General features: G+C 44.0%; 1 protein-coding gene across 1 annotated transcript in view; it reads left to right on the forward strand.

The window, feature by feature from the left end:
• The window catches only part of HMGCS2 (3-hydroxy-3-methylglutaryl-CoA synthase 2), a 36,440-nt gene that overhangs the window by 17,683 nt on the left and 3,581 nt on the right, over positions 1-15,176 (forward strand). Inside the window, exons 4-8 of the mRNA XM_089516087.1 lie at positions 2,565-2,729; positions 4,602-4,770; positions 8,497-8,667; positions 10,929-11,035; positions 13,502-13,627. Coding sequence (XP_089372213.1) covers positions 2,565-2,729; positions 4,602-4,770; positions 8,497-8,667; positions 10,929-11,035; positions 13,502-13,627 — 738 coding nt within the window. The remainder of the gene's footprint in view (positions 1-2,564; positions 2,730-4,601; positions 4,771-8,496; positions 8,668-10,928; positions 11,036-13,501; positions 13,628-15,176) is intronic.

Here is a 15,176-nt window from a genome sequence, read left to right on the forward strand (position 1 = left end):
CTGTAAAGAGGAGAAACAAATTGTTGTGAGACATACTCCATGCCTAGTAGAAGAATAAAAAAGAATCCCCTAGGTCCAATCCCCTCTGCCTTGTGTCTGCAGTATGTGCTCAAGGCAGTGTTCCTATGACTATTAGTGCCATGCTTGTTGAGTATCACTCTCTGTGATAAGTACAAGAGAGCTGAATTACTCAGCCTGCATATCATGCCCAGTCTTGCCCATCCAAAACAAAAACAAATGACCTATACAACAAGCAACCTGATTCAGAGTCCAGTTGAGCTCTCAAGGCTACTTCTACAGAAGGAGGGAGATAACATGATGAGCTATACTGTGGGCCACATTCCTTGCAAAGAAGAGAGGGAGGGGGGAGCAGAGTCTAGAGGAGAAGTGGAACAAGTTTGTCCCTCAGGGAGGAAATTAAGAAAAGCCTCCTGTATGAACTAGAGAGAGAAGGAAAGTATCCCTGATGGATCCACCACCCTCATGATAGGAAAACAAGTTGTATGCTGCTGAAAGGCCCTGGCTACTTGGTGTAGGCCAAAGGAATTCAACCATCAGTAAAGATGGGCCTGGCAGTCAAATGACATGGAAGAAGATACCAGCCAGCCACAACATAGAGACTCCAAGACATGAATGCCAGCTGGGCTGAGCTGTGGCTAGATTGTCATAGAGTACTTGGACTGCTATCTTTTCTCTCAGGGGCCATTCAGACTACCTGAATTGTAACCCGGATTAAAAGTGGGAAGTTCCCATTGGCACTAGTTTAAACACATCAGGATCAGGGTCTTGCACACCAGATCCAGGGCAAATCCCCCTTAGAGCGGTTTATCCGAAAATGGATTATTTCCCATTTCTTTTTGGAAAACCCGTTTCTTCCCTGCTGCTGGCCACCCTCTAGGCTATTGGTCATCTTCTCTCACTGAACAACTGGCATTGCACATGGTGTTGCAGGGAGCGATTTGGCTTCTTAGACCATGGTGTTTGGTTTCAGGAACATGGGCCTCTGACAAGGGATGGACTGCACCACACAACCGTGGTCAGGAACATTTTTTCTAAGATCTGAAAAATTTGATCAGGAGAGCTTTAAACTGAGGCATGTGGGGGAGGGAGACATTATTCTTGGAGGCAGGAATTCAGCAGGTGCTGGAAATAATAACCCTGGCTGTTATACATAGAGCAAGGCAACTATGGTAGTACAAGAACCCAGCATTGGGTGAGGGAAAATATTCAGCTAGGAGTAATGGTCCATGGTCTTAGATATTACTATAGTAATGCACAGAGCATGGATAATGAACAAGAGGAACTTGAATTCTTAATATATCAAACCAAATAGTATATAATAATAATAAATAATAAATTGTTTATTTGTTAACTGCTTTTCTTACGATCAAAGCGGTGTACAATATTGCTAAAAACAAACAATAGGAACAATTAAAAATTCACATCTAAAAATACATATTAAAAAAAAGTAAATTCAAACAAGATTAAAAACATATTATAACATATAATAAACTATTAAAACCATGAATTACTATATATCAAAGACAATAGGGGGGAGATGGTCTCAGATGGAATTGGGAGGGTAGGCTTGTAGGGAGAGATGAGTCTTTAGAGCCTTCTTAAAGGCTTCCACCGTTCCACTGAGGCGAATCTCTTCCGGTAGGGCATTCCATAGAGAAGGCACCACTGCTGTGAATGCCCTTTGTTGTGTGATCGCCAGTCTCACCTTAGGGTAACTGAGTAAGGATTTTCCTGTAGATCTGAGTGTGCGGGGAGGATTATGTAGGGAGAGACGTTCCCTCAAGTAACCCGGGCCCAAGCCATTTAGGGCTTTAAAAGTGATAACCAACACTTTGTACTGGGACCGGAAACGAATTGGCAGCCAATGTAGAGATTTTAAGATAGGTGTTATATGTTCGGACCTCGATGTCCCCGTAATTAACCTGGCTGCTGCGTTTTGTATCAATTGAAGTTTCCGAACCTGATACAAAGGTAGCCCCATGTAGAGCGCATTACAGAAATCCAAGCGAGAGGTTACCAGTGCATGTACTACTTTTTCTAGGTCCCCCTGGTCCAGACAGGGACGCAGTTGGCGTATCAGCCGGAGCTGATACCAAGCACTCCTGGCCATCGCATCTACTTGAGATGATAACTGTAGAGATGGATCCAGGAGTACTCCCAAACTGCGCACTTTGTCCTTCAAGGGGAGTTTAATCCCATCAAGGACTGGATGGGAAATTTCCCTGCCCGGGCCAGGGGAACCTCTCATGAGTACCTCTGTTTTCTCTGGATTCAATCTGAGTTTGTTTTTCCTAATAATAGGCATCACTGAAACCTGGGGGGATACATCCCATAATTGGAATGTACTAATAGAAGGATATAACCTATTTTAGAGAAATAGACCAAACAGGAAAGGAGGAGGAGTAGCATTTTATGACATGTATATTTACATCTGTCTGAGGTGAAATACAGTTTACCAGAAGCACCACAATGACAAACAGTATGAAGCTAAATCCCCTTTTCACAAATGTTAATACTTATTGGAAGGTCCTTTTATTCCCAAGGTACCCGTGGGACCCACATGGAACATGTCTATGACTTCTATAAGCCAGACCTAGCTTCAGAGTACCCCATGGTGGATGGACAGCTCTCCATACAGTGCTATTTCCGAGCCCTGGATCGGTGCTATGCCACATACCGAAAAAAAATTGAAAGCCAGTGGCAGAAAGGTATGTGCTGCCAGAAGAGTGAGATTTGACTTTACCCTGCCCTTTTGGTGCCTCTGTGCTTTCACGATGGTGGGGAGGAATCTACAGTTGCATTCTAAGGTTTTATTTGCAGTGAGGTGAGGAAGGGGAAGAGTCCATTACAATGAAAATAAAACCTATTAAAATTAAGATAATTATTCTTACTCCCCTGCTACACTGAGACAGAAAAGGATATGGTGTTTTTGAAACTAGCTTTTGTGCTGCACATGTCCCGGATAGTAGTAGAATGCATTCTAGATTCACATTTCTGCTCAGCAGTGGGCTCCTGGCCACCCACTAATGGGCTGTGCAGGCCACCCCTTTTACAGCCTGATTGGGCCCACAGCAACCACATGCTGCAGCCCCAATCTGGCCTTTGCAGGGTGCAAAAAGTAGCCACAAAAAGTGACTCCTTTTTGCGCCCTGCAAAGGATGCGACAGCCTTGGCGCCATGGCTTTACAGCGCTTCTTCAGCACTGTGTTGTGCAGACACAGCATCAGAGGAGCGCCATGATGCCGCACGCCGTGTGGTGCAGTGTGTGATGTCATGCCAGCCTGGGGGCAGAGCCGACTCTGCTCCCAACCCGGCCCAAGCTTCTGGACTGCACATCTCCTAAATTCCCACCTAGGAATAGTAATGAGCTGTTTCACAAGGTTGCTGTACAACTGAAAGCAACAATAGCTGTAATGATTTCTCCACACTGAAGGATAATGGAAGAGATTCGTAATAATACCATCTGGTAGCAAATAGGATTTGCTAAAAATGTTGATGTGTTATCTTCACTGCCTAACAGATAATTCCACCCGTTCCACTCCCATTCTCTTTAGATTTTCCAAATGAAACTCATTCCAGGCTTTTGATTGAACATTAAGTATGCTCAGTCTCCTTGAAATGTTTTAGGTTTTTATCCCAGTAATTTCTTAGGTATTATGAACTTTTTGATAGTTTTCTGAGCTTCTGCAAGCATCTTTGTCCTCTAAATAGATTGATACATCCCTCTAGTTTCTCAGTGGCCCTGTTTTAGCTCTACCTATATCCTGGGGTGGGCCAAGTATGATCCTGGGCCCAAGTGGGGCTTCCCAGTCTGTTTTTGGAGGCCTTGACTGCTCCAGTGTGAATCTCTCTTAAAAGCCTTGTGAACTGGCAATTTGTACCAAGATTCAGAGGGCGTTGATTCAGAGAGGCATGATTACCATTTTGGGGGCCAAATGTAAAGATTTATGCCTTTTTAAAACATGACTGGTGGAGAAGGCTATCCCCCTTTCTTTCTGTTTTGTTGTTTATGGACACCTCCTTGATTCTCTGTGACTTGGACTGATGTACCAGCTGACCCTCCTCTTTTTGCTAAATTAATGTTACCCATTCTTTTATATTAAACACTTCAGTCACCTGATTTTCATATTTAACTATTACGGAGACATGATATTAAATCAGATCCACAAGCCACAGAACAACCTCTCCTTTCCTCCCAAGTTTCAAAAACAGGGACTCAGTCCCTGCTGCAGGAGAATGTAAGGTATAATAACATCACTTCGACCTCAGGGGAAGAGAAAACCCCTCAGTTTTGACCACAGTGTCCCTTCCATCTCCAGCAGGGGCTTCAAGCTTGGGCTAATGATTAAAGCCTCCCTTCTATCCTTCTGTGATCCCAGTCCAGTTCAGCCTGTCCCTACAGGCCAACTGATTTTTTAAAATTAAACTTTAAGTCTTGCATGCCTCTATCCTAAGAATAAAGGAAAGAGGTCTGTGTTTTCTGTACTGTTCTGCTTATACCACTTTCTTTTTCTGTTCCTATACCTGATTGCTGAATTTTCATTTATCTTATCTTTTGAAACCCTCCTACCTGGAAGCAGCTGGGATAAGCAAGCACTGTACTCTTGAAGATTTCCAGTTCATGATCTTCCACACACCATTCTGCAAGCTGGTACAGAAGTCCCTGGCACGCATGTTGCTGAATGACTTCCTTGCATCTCCCAGTGCTAACACTGAGAGTGGAATCTACAAGGGGCTAAAGGACTTCAGGTTAGTGAATTATAGAGTTGGAAGAAACCTCAAGGGCCATCAAGTCCAATGCCCTGCCGAGGGTCACTTCTCCAGCAGCATCGAAAAGAGCAGCAGGGAACGGTAATAATTCATAAGAGGGCGTTTAAATAGTTGTGTGGATCTAGGCAAAGGCCCAACACTGCTTTATCTTCTGCAACAACCTCTTTGTCCTTTGCCTAGTTCCACACAGCTATTTTAATGTCCTTTCATACCGTTATCTAATAATAATAATAATAATAATAATAATAATAATAATTTATTTATAGCCCACCCAATCACAAGGAATCCAGGCGGGTTACAACAATAAAAATATGGAGAATACAATAAAATAAAATACAAAAAATAAATAAAATACAATAAAATAAAAGAGAGCGACATTAGTTACAGTAATTTACAGTTAGGCCTGATGGAAATTGGGCCTATCTTTTTCACTTCCTCCCAGGTCTGATGATAACAGTTGGGATGGAGGGAGGGCTCTTCTTCTTGAGGTAAGAATATAATTTTTATTAATTTTAATTTAATTCTTCTCATCTAATAACTGTTCAACAGTAGAATATACTGCCTCATAGTGTCGTGAAGTCTGCTTCTTTGGGGATTTTTAAAGAGGCTGGATTGTATCTTCCTGCATGGCAAAGTGTTGGACGGAATGGCCCTTGTGGTATTTTCCCACTCAGTGATTAAATGATTCTAATAATAATAATACTACTAATAATAATAGGATTTATTTATATGCCGCCCAATTGCTGGGAATCCAGGCAGCTTACAACAGAGGGGATAATAGACGGTTCCCTGCCCTCAGGCTTACAATCTTAAAAGGACATGACACAAAAGGAGAAGGGAATGGTGTGTGTGGGGGGGATCAGGTCCAGCATTCTTCTCTCCCTCTGAGACTTGGACCAAGGCAGATGGACTGGAAAGAGGGCTCTTCTTCTTCAGGCTTGCCCTGGTGGAGCTGGCCCTACCTGGTCAACTCCCTCATAGGCCAGAGGATGGCAGTTATGGAGGGAGGAGTCTCTTCTTCCAGGCTAGCCCTATGATGTTTTAAAAAGTCAAAAAGCAAGGAAAGTTTAGGTTATTTTATTGAGGGCACTGGATAGTTAATAATAATAATAATAATAATAATAATAATAATAATAATAATGATAGGATTTATTTATATGCCGCCCAATCATTGGGAATCTGGGCGGCTTACAACAGAGGGGATAATAGACGGTTCCCTGCCCTCAGGCTTACATCTGAAAAGATACGACACAAAAGGAGAAGGGAATGGTGGGGGGGAGGGGATCAGGTCCAGCATTCTTCTCTCCCTCTGAGGCCTGGACCAAGGCAGATGGACTGGAGGGAGGGCTCTTTTTCTTAATTGAGGCCGGGCCGGATGGCTTTGGGCCTGTCCTTTCACTCCCTCCCAGGCCAGAAGATGACAGTTGGAAGGAGGGAGGGGAGAGCTCTTCCTCTTCAGGCCCGATGGCATTGGGCCTGTCCTTTCACTCCCTCCCAGGCCAGAAGATGACATTTGGAAGGAGGGAGGGGAGGGCTCTTCCTCTTCAGGCCCGATGGCATTGGGCCTGTCCTTTCACTCCCTGCCAGGCCAGAAGATGACAGTTGGAAGGAGGGAGGGGAGGGCTCTTCCTCTTCAGACCCAATGGCGTTGGGCCTGTCCTTTCACTCCCTGCCAGGCCAGAAGATGACATTTGGAAGGAGGGAGGGGAGGGCTCTTCCTCTTCAGACCCAATGGCGTTGGGCCTGTCCTTTCACTCCCTCCCAGGCCAGAAGACGACAGTTGGAAGGAGGGAGGGGAGGGCTCTTCCTCTTCAGACCCAATGGCGTTGGGCCTGTCCTTTCACTCCCTCCCAGGCCAGAAGACGACAGTTGGAAGGAGGGAGAGGAGGGCTCTTCCTCTTCAGACCCAATGGCGTTGGGCCTGTCCTTTCACTCCCTCCCAGACCAGAAGACGACAGTTGAAAGGAGGGAGGGGAGGGCTCTTCCTCTTCAGGCCCGATGGCATTGGGCCTGTCCTTTCACTCCCTGCCAGGCCAGAAGATGACATTTGGAAGGAGGGAGGGGAGAGCTCTTCCTCTTCAGGCCCGATGGCATTGGGCCTGTCCTTTCACTCCCTGCCAGGCCAGAAGATGACAGTTGGAAGGAGGGAGGGGAGGGCTCTTCCTCTTCAGGCCCGATGGCGTTGGGCCAGTCCTTTCACTCCCTCTAAGGCCAAAAGATGACAGTTGGAAGGAGGGAGGGGAGGGCTCTTCCTCTTCAGGCCCGATGGCATTGGGCCTGTCTTTTCTCTCCCTCTAAGGTCAAAAGAATATATGAATAGTTGAATGTTTAGCTGTAACTGCAAGGAGTGGAAGGGCCTTGTGAGGAGACGGGATGGCTAATAAGAGGGTATATTGTTCTTATAAGTTCATTAAGGACTTAGCTTTTCAAACGGGTATGACAATTTCCAGCCATCATGCTGGTACCTCTAGGTTCTCATCCTTACATGAACATACATCCTTTCATGTATCTCTGTTTGCATACATTCGCCCTTAGTAAGCCTTGTTTTGTATCACCCTCACTGTCTAAATTCAGGTTGCAGACTAATCAGGACATGGATTTTGCATCTACTAAGTGCCTTGGCTTTAGATGCCATATGTCAGACACATATGCTCTCTAATAAATGGTTCTCATATAGGGGCTGTACACACGGCCCCTAAGGGATGGTGTGACACCGCCCCTTTCCTAGCCAGAGTGGTACCACAGCAACTGCATGCCGCAGCCCCAATCCAGACTTTCCAGGGTGCAAAAACGAATAGCAAAAAGCAGCTCCTTTTTGCACTCTGGAAAGGGAACGATAGCTGCGACGGTGTGACTATACAGCGCTCCTTCGGTGCTGTGTTATGCGGATGCAGTGCCAGAGGAGCGCCATGATGCCATGCGCCATGTGGAGCAGCATGCGGTGGGGGGGGGGGGTAGAGTCGTGGCCTGCATCATGTGGATGTGATGGCCCAACTTCGTCCCCAGGACGGCCTTAATGGCCGATCTGAAGAGTCCCATAGTCAGCATTTCAGCAGCAGGGGTTGGGTATACCCATTCCACCGTACTGTATACAACTTTCCCCATTGTATATATTTGCTATTCTTCTTAATGTTTGCAAGTAGACAAATGTGAATTATTTGAGATTTTTGTATTAAATTTGTAATTTTAAAATTTCTTTTCTCATAGGATAAATAGTTAAGAAAAGAGTAGGCTGAAAACACAGAATAGATAAAATTGTGCATCACCATTACTGAAGTTAGATACCAAGAAAACTAATAATTACACTGGAAAGAACATTGAAGCAAGTGAAAATCAACTGAACTTTTTTACAACTTTTGCAAAAACTCAGCAGAGAGAAGGCCTTCTTCAGTCCCTTGGACTCCATAGCCAGGAGGAAGGTGGGATGAAGTACTGAAGTGAAATTCCTGCTCCTATCTGCACTACCTTAATCCAGTGCAACAATTTTGGAAACCCAGTTCCATAAAACAACTCCTTCTATATTCATTTGAATTTAGTTGAATATGAGCATTTCAATTTATTTAAAGAATTATAAGCAAGTGTTGATATATATGTGGAAGAAAAGAAAATGCAGTGAAATGCCATCCACCTATATTGATATATGCATGCATGGTGCCACCTAGACTCATATCTTGGACAGAACTAAATGCTCTTCTTATCTTTTAGGAATGTTAAGTTGGAAGAAACCTACTCCAGCAAGGAAGTAGACAAAGCTTTTCAGAAGGCTAGCCAGGAGCTGTTCAGCCAGAAAACACATCCCTCCTTGTTCCTCTCTGCTCGCAATGGCAATATGTACACACCATCTGTATATGGCTGCCTCGCATCTCTTCTGGCACAGTAAGATGCATGTATTCTCTCTCTCTCAGTGATACTGCAGACCAGCTTTAGTTTTCTCTCTTCCCTCTGACTGAGAATGTATTCATTTCCTGCAGAATGAAGGAACCAACAATCCTCACTTGCCTGGAAGACAATTTCATTGTCCAAAAGGTGGAAGAGGCAACAAGGGAGTCAGCTGTTTAAGATCTGATTCTAACCAACAGGGATGGCCTGGTTAATGGTCCAAGTAGTAGGATGCTTACGTGGGAATGATCATGTTCTCTTGGAGTTTGTTATACAGTGGAAAGGAGAAGCAAGGCATAGGCCCCATTCAGACTGGCACTTTTGCACTGGAGGTAACTGGGAAGCTTCGGTTTCCCTCTACCTGAATCCCTCTGGAAGCAAGTGCTGACTACCGATCAGGGTATTTTAACCCTGAATGCCCTCTTGGAGAAATCGGGTTTAAAATGAAGGCGCCTGGCTGTCAGTCAAATGTAGTTCTGCGATCGTCATAGGTGACGTTTCCAGCACTCATTGGCCCACCGCAAGTGTGCTTCCCCCTCCTTTTTTTTAAAAAAGAACCAGGCGCCAGTATGCGCAGATTTTGTCAAATTTAAAAACCTCTTGTGTGTGTGTATTGTGGGTATTTGGGTCAGTGCAGGTTATGATCTTCCCTTGGTCCTGTTTCAACCCCAAAATGCAACCTAATGCCATCTCTGCATCCTGTATCCTCCGTCCTTGCCACCCCAGAATGCCTCATACACATGTAATAATAATAATAATAATAATAATAATAATAATAATAATAATAAATTCCTCACCTCGGAATGTCAGAAAAGGATGTGATGCCATGCATTCTTTGCTTTTCCTAGGCTACCCCTGAATTTCTTAGAGACAGTAGCAAAAGCATTCTGTGTATCAATTTGCCAATTTGCCAAATTGGAAAGAGAAACATTGTAACATTCGCATTGTAGCATTCATTCGCAAAGGAAAAAAAGCAGTGCTCTTTGCAGCATTTCCCCTTTGCTGGAAGCGAGGAAATGAAAGGGAAAGTGAACAAGCAGCTAGCCACGTTGTATCTAATACATATCTACCTGAAGCAAAAACCATGCGCATAGACTGCCAAAAATAATTTTTAAAAATTTTTTTAAAAAGGGAAAGCTCCCTGGTGGAGAGCGGAGGCTTGCTCTGTCCCTCTGACCTGCCCTGAATTGACCCTTCATCCTGCTTACGTTCTATCTATATATCTATTGCAAAAAACATGCACATTTTTTGTCAAAAATAATTTTTAAAATTAAAAAAGGGGGGGAAGCTGCCTGGTGCGAGCTCCGTTCGTGCCCTCCCTCTGACCTGCCCTGAACTGACCCTTCCTCCTGCCTCTTCCTTCGCCTCCTCCTGCTCCATTATAGAATGCCCTCAATGGCCCCCTTCTTCCCCCCGGCTCCTTCATCTTCCTCCTTCTCCTCCTCCGTCACTTTCTCCAGTCCCCCCGACCTCCCTCTGACTGCCTTTTTCAGCCCCCGTTAGTCACCCCAATTCCCCCTTTTTGCCTCCTGTCCCCCTTTGCCTCCTTTTTGCATCCTTCCTCCGGCTCCTTCCTCCTCCTCCTCCTTCGCCCTGATGAAGGGTGGGAATGTCCTGCCCACTGCCCTCCCTCTGACCTAAATCTCTCCCCTGAACTGGCCCCAATCATGATCGGGGGAAAGTTCATATTTGTGGAACCCGGGTTTTTTCAAAAGAGACTGCTTTTGCCCCGATTGCAAATGACCCGTGCTAACGGGCATTTGCCACGAAACGCTTGTGCATGCCTCAAAATGAATTCGGAGAGATTCGGGGCCAGTAAGAACGTCACATGCAAGAATCAATTCCTGATCCGGGGTAAAGTGTAGTCTGAATGGCCCCATAGTCAGACACACATTCTAGACTTTAGGAGAGCTGACTTCAATAAATTTAGAGAAATACTGGGGGTAATCCCATGGTCAGGTATACTAAAAGAGGAGTTCAAGACAGATGGGAGTTTCTCAAAAGGGAGATACTGAAGGCACAAATTAAAACAGTTCCAGTCAGGAAGAAAAATAGGAGGTGTCTCAAGAAACCAGGATGGATGACTAATGAACTTTCAACTGAGCTATATTTTAAACGGAACAAACATTTGTTCTTACTTGATGTCATTGTGCCTTTGCTAAAGACTGCCAATAGGCAAGCAGAAAAAAATTAGAAACATGGTTTTTCACTGCAGAATTCTGCTAAAATTATTCTGGAATTGCTCTGAAATCCTGTAGGTACTCTGCCCAGCAGCTGGCTGGCTCCAGGATTGGAGTCTTCTCCTATGGCTCTGGATTAGCAGCTAGCATGTTCTCCCTGAAGGTGTCCCAAAATTATGATGCAGGTGAGTTCATCCTGTTGTGGAGATCCATTTTTCCTCTTCCCAAATATTTAAAAATATTTTAAGGTGGGTAACAAAGATCATAAAGATTATGGAAACCAAGCTGTATGAAGAATGGTTGACCTGTGCTCCCTTAAATGGCTGAGGGAGTTGTGTATGTTCAACTTGACAAAGTGATACAAAAGCCAGATATTTGGGCTTTCTTTCAGCTACCTGGTCTGTTATGAGTGGTGAGCTTATTTCCTTCTGCTACAAAGGATAGGACCCAAACTAGGGATCAGAATTACAAGAGGTTTCTACTAAACATTAGAACAAACTTGGTAGTGATAATTGCTGTTCAGTACTGGAAAAGACTGGTTCAGAAGGTGGTGAATGCCACTAGAGGTTTTTTAACAGAGGATGGATGGCCATCTATCAGGGATATTTTGACTGTACACTTCCTTGTACACTGTACAATTCCTTGGACTAGGTGATAGAATCCAAAGACATAGACATGTTACTCTGGAAAACCAGTGCAAAAGGGATCTTGTAGCACATTTGAGACTAACTGAATGAGATAAACTGGTAGCATGAGCTTACACCTACTTCCTGTTCCCCGTACATGTGAGGAAGTAGGCTTAAGTCTATGAAAGATCATGCTACCAACTTCTCTCTTTCAATTAGTCTCAAAGGCTACAAGATCCCTTTGCATATTGGACCAGATGGCTATTCTGGATCCTCCACAGCACACAAACCTACTCATACATTTTTTGTTCCAGAAGAAACACATTTTACAGACACTGGGGCTAGATTTCAAATGATTTATTAAAAAGTTTTAAATATTTTTAAAAAAGTATTATGGGGCAAGAGATTTCTGGGAACCACCGCCACGTACACAAACAAACACTCCTGCACTCCCAGGATTAAAAAAGCTTTTTAAAAATACTGTAAACATTCATTTGTAAGACAATATCATGTAATAAGTATAATGATAGATCAAAATTTAGAAGATACAGGTTGAGGTTCTCACTGAGCCATGGGTGTCACGGGGTGTCCTTGAGCCCCCTTTTCTGTCTCACAGGGTTTTTGAAAGGATAAAGTGGAGAATAGGAGAACTATGGATAACACCCTGAGCTCATTGGAGGAAACACCCAGCCTCCTCCCTTGTATTGAAACGGGATACAAGTGAATGAATGCTACCTCAAAAATGATAAAACATGAAGATTAGCATGAGGTTGTGGCTGCTGGGATCTTCCCGCACACTGGTAATCATCCCAGACCACCAATATTCTTTGGGCTCCAAGCACTGCTGCCAGGCTGTTGGCTGCCAGCTTGTCATGTGGGATGGCAGCTTCCTCAAGGTGACTTTAATAAATCACAATCAATAGCATGCTCATAGCTGCATACACAACCTCTTCCCTACCCCTCCTCTCTTTTCAATACAAGTAAGGAGACTGGGTATCCACTGCTACTTATGGCATTCTCTCCCATGTTCTGCCTTTGAGATATGTCCGTCAGAACCAGAGGCCTGTTAGAGTTAGGAAACTCTAGCAGTAGCTCAGACATGGGAAAAATATTGGCATGGATTGGTTGGAGACATCCCCCAAGAATAGGGTTGCCATAATTTGCTACCACCAAACCGGAACAAACATAGAAAAAATGTAGGACAAAATTTTCCTGAAAATGTAGGACATTCAATAAAAATAGAGGACACAACCAACTAGGAGTCAAAATTATTTTTTTAAAAAGGCACACAACAGTAGAATTCAAAGATATGGAGATGTCGTACTTGAGTCCTGACTGAATGATGCATCTGAGGAAATATACTTGTCTAAGAAAGCTTATGCTGCCTAGTTGCTGCTGCTCTGCTGGAGCCTGGAGAAGCCTCCAAGCCTTGGTGAAGCCTCCAAGGCTTCACCAAGGCAGAGAGTAAGGAGAATAGTCCTCACAGACATTTTGCCTTCTTTGTAATACAGCCTATGGAGAGAATTTTGTATGTGATAATATGGGATGGACAAGGGTCATGAGACAGGTAGGCACAGTGTGGAGGACAGAGAGAGAGGCATGCCTACACTTCTCAGGGAATATCTCTGAGGATAGGACAACCTCTGAGGATGGGACAACCTCCTCTCTCTGTGGAGAAGAGTGGGGAGGGGGACCTGGCAAACAAGACCTGCCAGCTTGAAGCAACCACCTCCTCTGCTGTTTAGACCAATTTGAAGGCCATTTGCAAAATAAGGCACTAGGTTTGCAGTGACCATTTTCCTATATCTGAAGAAGCTTCTGGGAGGGTATTATCAAGTAGCTTTCCCAGTTGGTGACCTGCTGTATTTTGCATATCTGAAAAAGCTGGCAGAGGCAATAGCCCAGGCCACTTAATTCACATTGTGTCAAAAAATAACAGTTGACTTGGGGAGGAAATTGTGCTGAGATCTCTGGGAGGATATAAAATTTCCTTACTGTAAGGCTGGTGTCTCCTCTTTCTTTCAGGTTCTCCCCTGGAAAAACTGGTGTCCAGTCTTTCTGATCTGGAGGTTCGACTGAACTCTCGAAAATGTGTTGCCCCAGAGAAGTTTGCTGAGATCATGAAAGTGAGAGAGGATACTCATCATTTGGGTAAGCATAGAGAGGAAACAGAGCAGCCTTAGCTTTGCACTGCACACATGGAAAGGGACCCATGAAAAATGTACAGTAGCATGGAGATATCCTTGTCAAAAAGGAAATTATGTAAACTCTTGCAAAATGCTTGATTTCTGCATTTCTCATTCTAAATCATTCAAATGTGTTCACTAGTCTGCATTTGTCTATATGAGAAAAACGTTGTATTAGTCTCAATCCATGATATTTTCTACTAGTAGTCTGGTACCATCTACATATCTTAGACTGTTGATGTTCTTTCCTCTGTCTTTAGTCTTCCTTATTCTGAGTCTAAACCTATTCTTTGTATGATATCTTTTGCATATAGGTTGAACAAGTAGAGTACTAATATACAGCCTTGCCTGACCCCCTTGTCAGTTGGAAACTATTCTGTTTCTCCATATTCTGTTCTAACAGTTGCCTCTTGTCCTAAGTAGACATTTCTCATCAGGATTATCAAATGCAGTGGCACTCCCATGTCTTTAAAAGCATTCCATAACTTTTCACGGAATGTTCTTTACTAAGGAACATCAAAGAAGAAAGTACAAAGGCAGGCTTGTTGCTGAAAATAAAGAAAACAAAAATAATGATCATGGAGGATCTACATATATTCAACCTAGACAATGAATAAATCACATAGTTAAAGATTTCCTGTACCTTGGATCAAACACCGATCAGAAAGGAGCCTGCAGTCAAGAAGAAGACTAGAAAAGGGAAGGGCAGTGATGAAAAAACTAGACAAGATCCTAAAAAGTAAAGATATACAACTGAGCACCATTTTATTGCCCATCACCATGTAGGGATGTGAGAACTGAACTGTGAAGAATGCAGACAGAATTTGAGATGTAGTGCTGGAGAAGAATGCTGAGAATATCAAAGACAAATAAACAGGTCCTTCAACATATTAAATGTGAACTTGCCCTGGGAGCCAAGACAGTTTAATTGAGGCTAACATACTTTGGCCACATCATGAGAAGTCATGAACCATTGGAAAAAAACAATAATGCTAGGAAAGGCAGCAGAAAGAGAGGGTGACCACACACCAGATGACTAGACTCAATCAAGGATGTCATGGACCTGAATCTGCAATATATAAGCAGAGCAGTAGAGGATAGCAGGATCTTGGAAATATCTCATCCACACAGTCGCATCACTATTATTATTATTATTATTATTATTATTATTATTATTTGTATCCCACCTCTCCCTGTATTGGTGACACCAGGTGCAGAGGGCTACTGGTGAGGAGGGGCTGCCCCTCCCACTAACTTGCTCACTTGCCCCCCCAACTGCCTGCTCCTCTCCCCCAGCTGTCCCCCCTCCCTGCTGTTTGCCCAGTTGTCCCCTCCTTTGCCTCCCCTCCCTAGCCACTGCATTGTGGTTGGTCGGGTTTGTTGCTCCATCACAGGGCTTCCATCCCAGGAAGAAAGCTCTGTGACTGAGTGGCACTGTTTGCATCTACTGATGGAAGGTGGTTTAGTTCTTTGCCTTAGAAAACATAGTGACTAGTGACATTCCATCTCACCTA

This window comes from Sceloporus occidentalis, unplaced genomic scaffold, assembly GCF_023333645.1.
Source record: "Sceloporus occidentalis isolate IW3139 unplaced genomic scaffold, rSceOcc1.0.p SCAF_3, whole genome shotgun sequence".
Classification (NCBI taxonomy): Eukaryota; Metazoa; Chordata; class Lepidosauria; order Squamata; family Phrynosomatidae; genus Sceloporus; species Sceloporus occidentalis.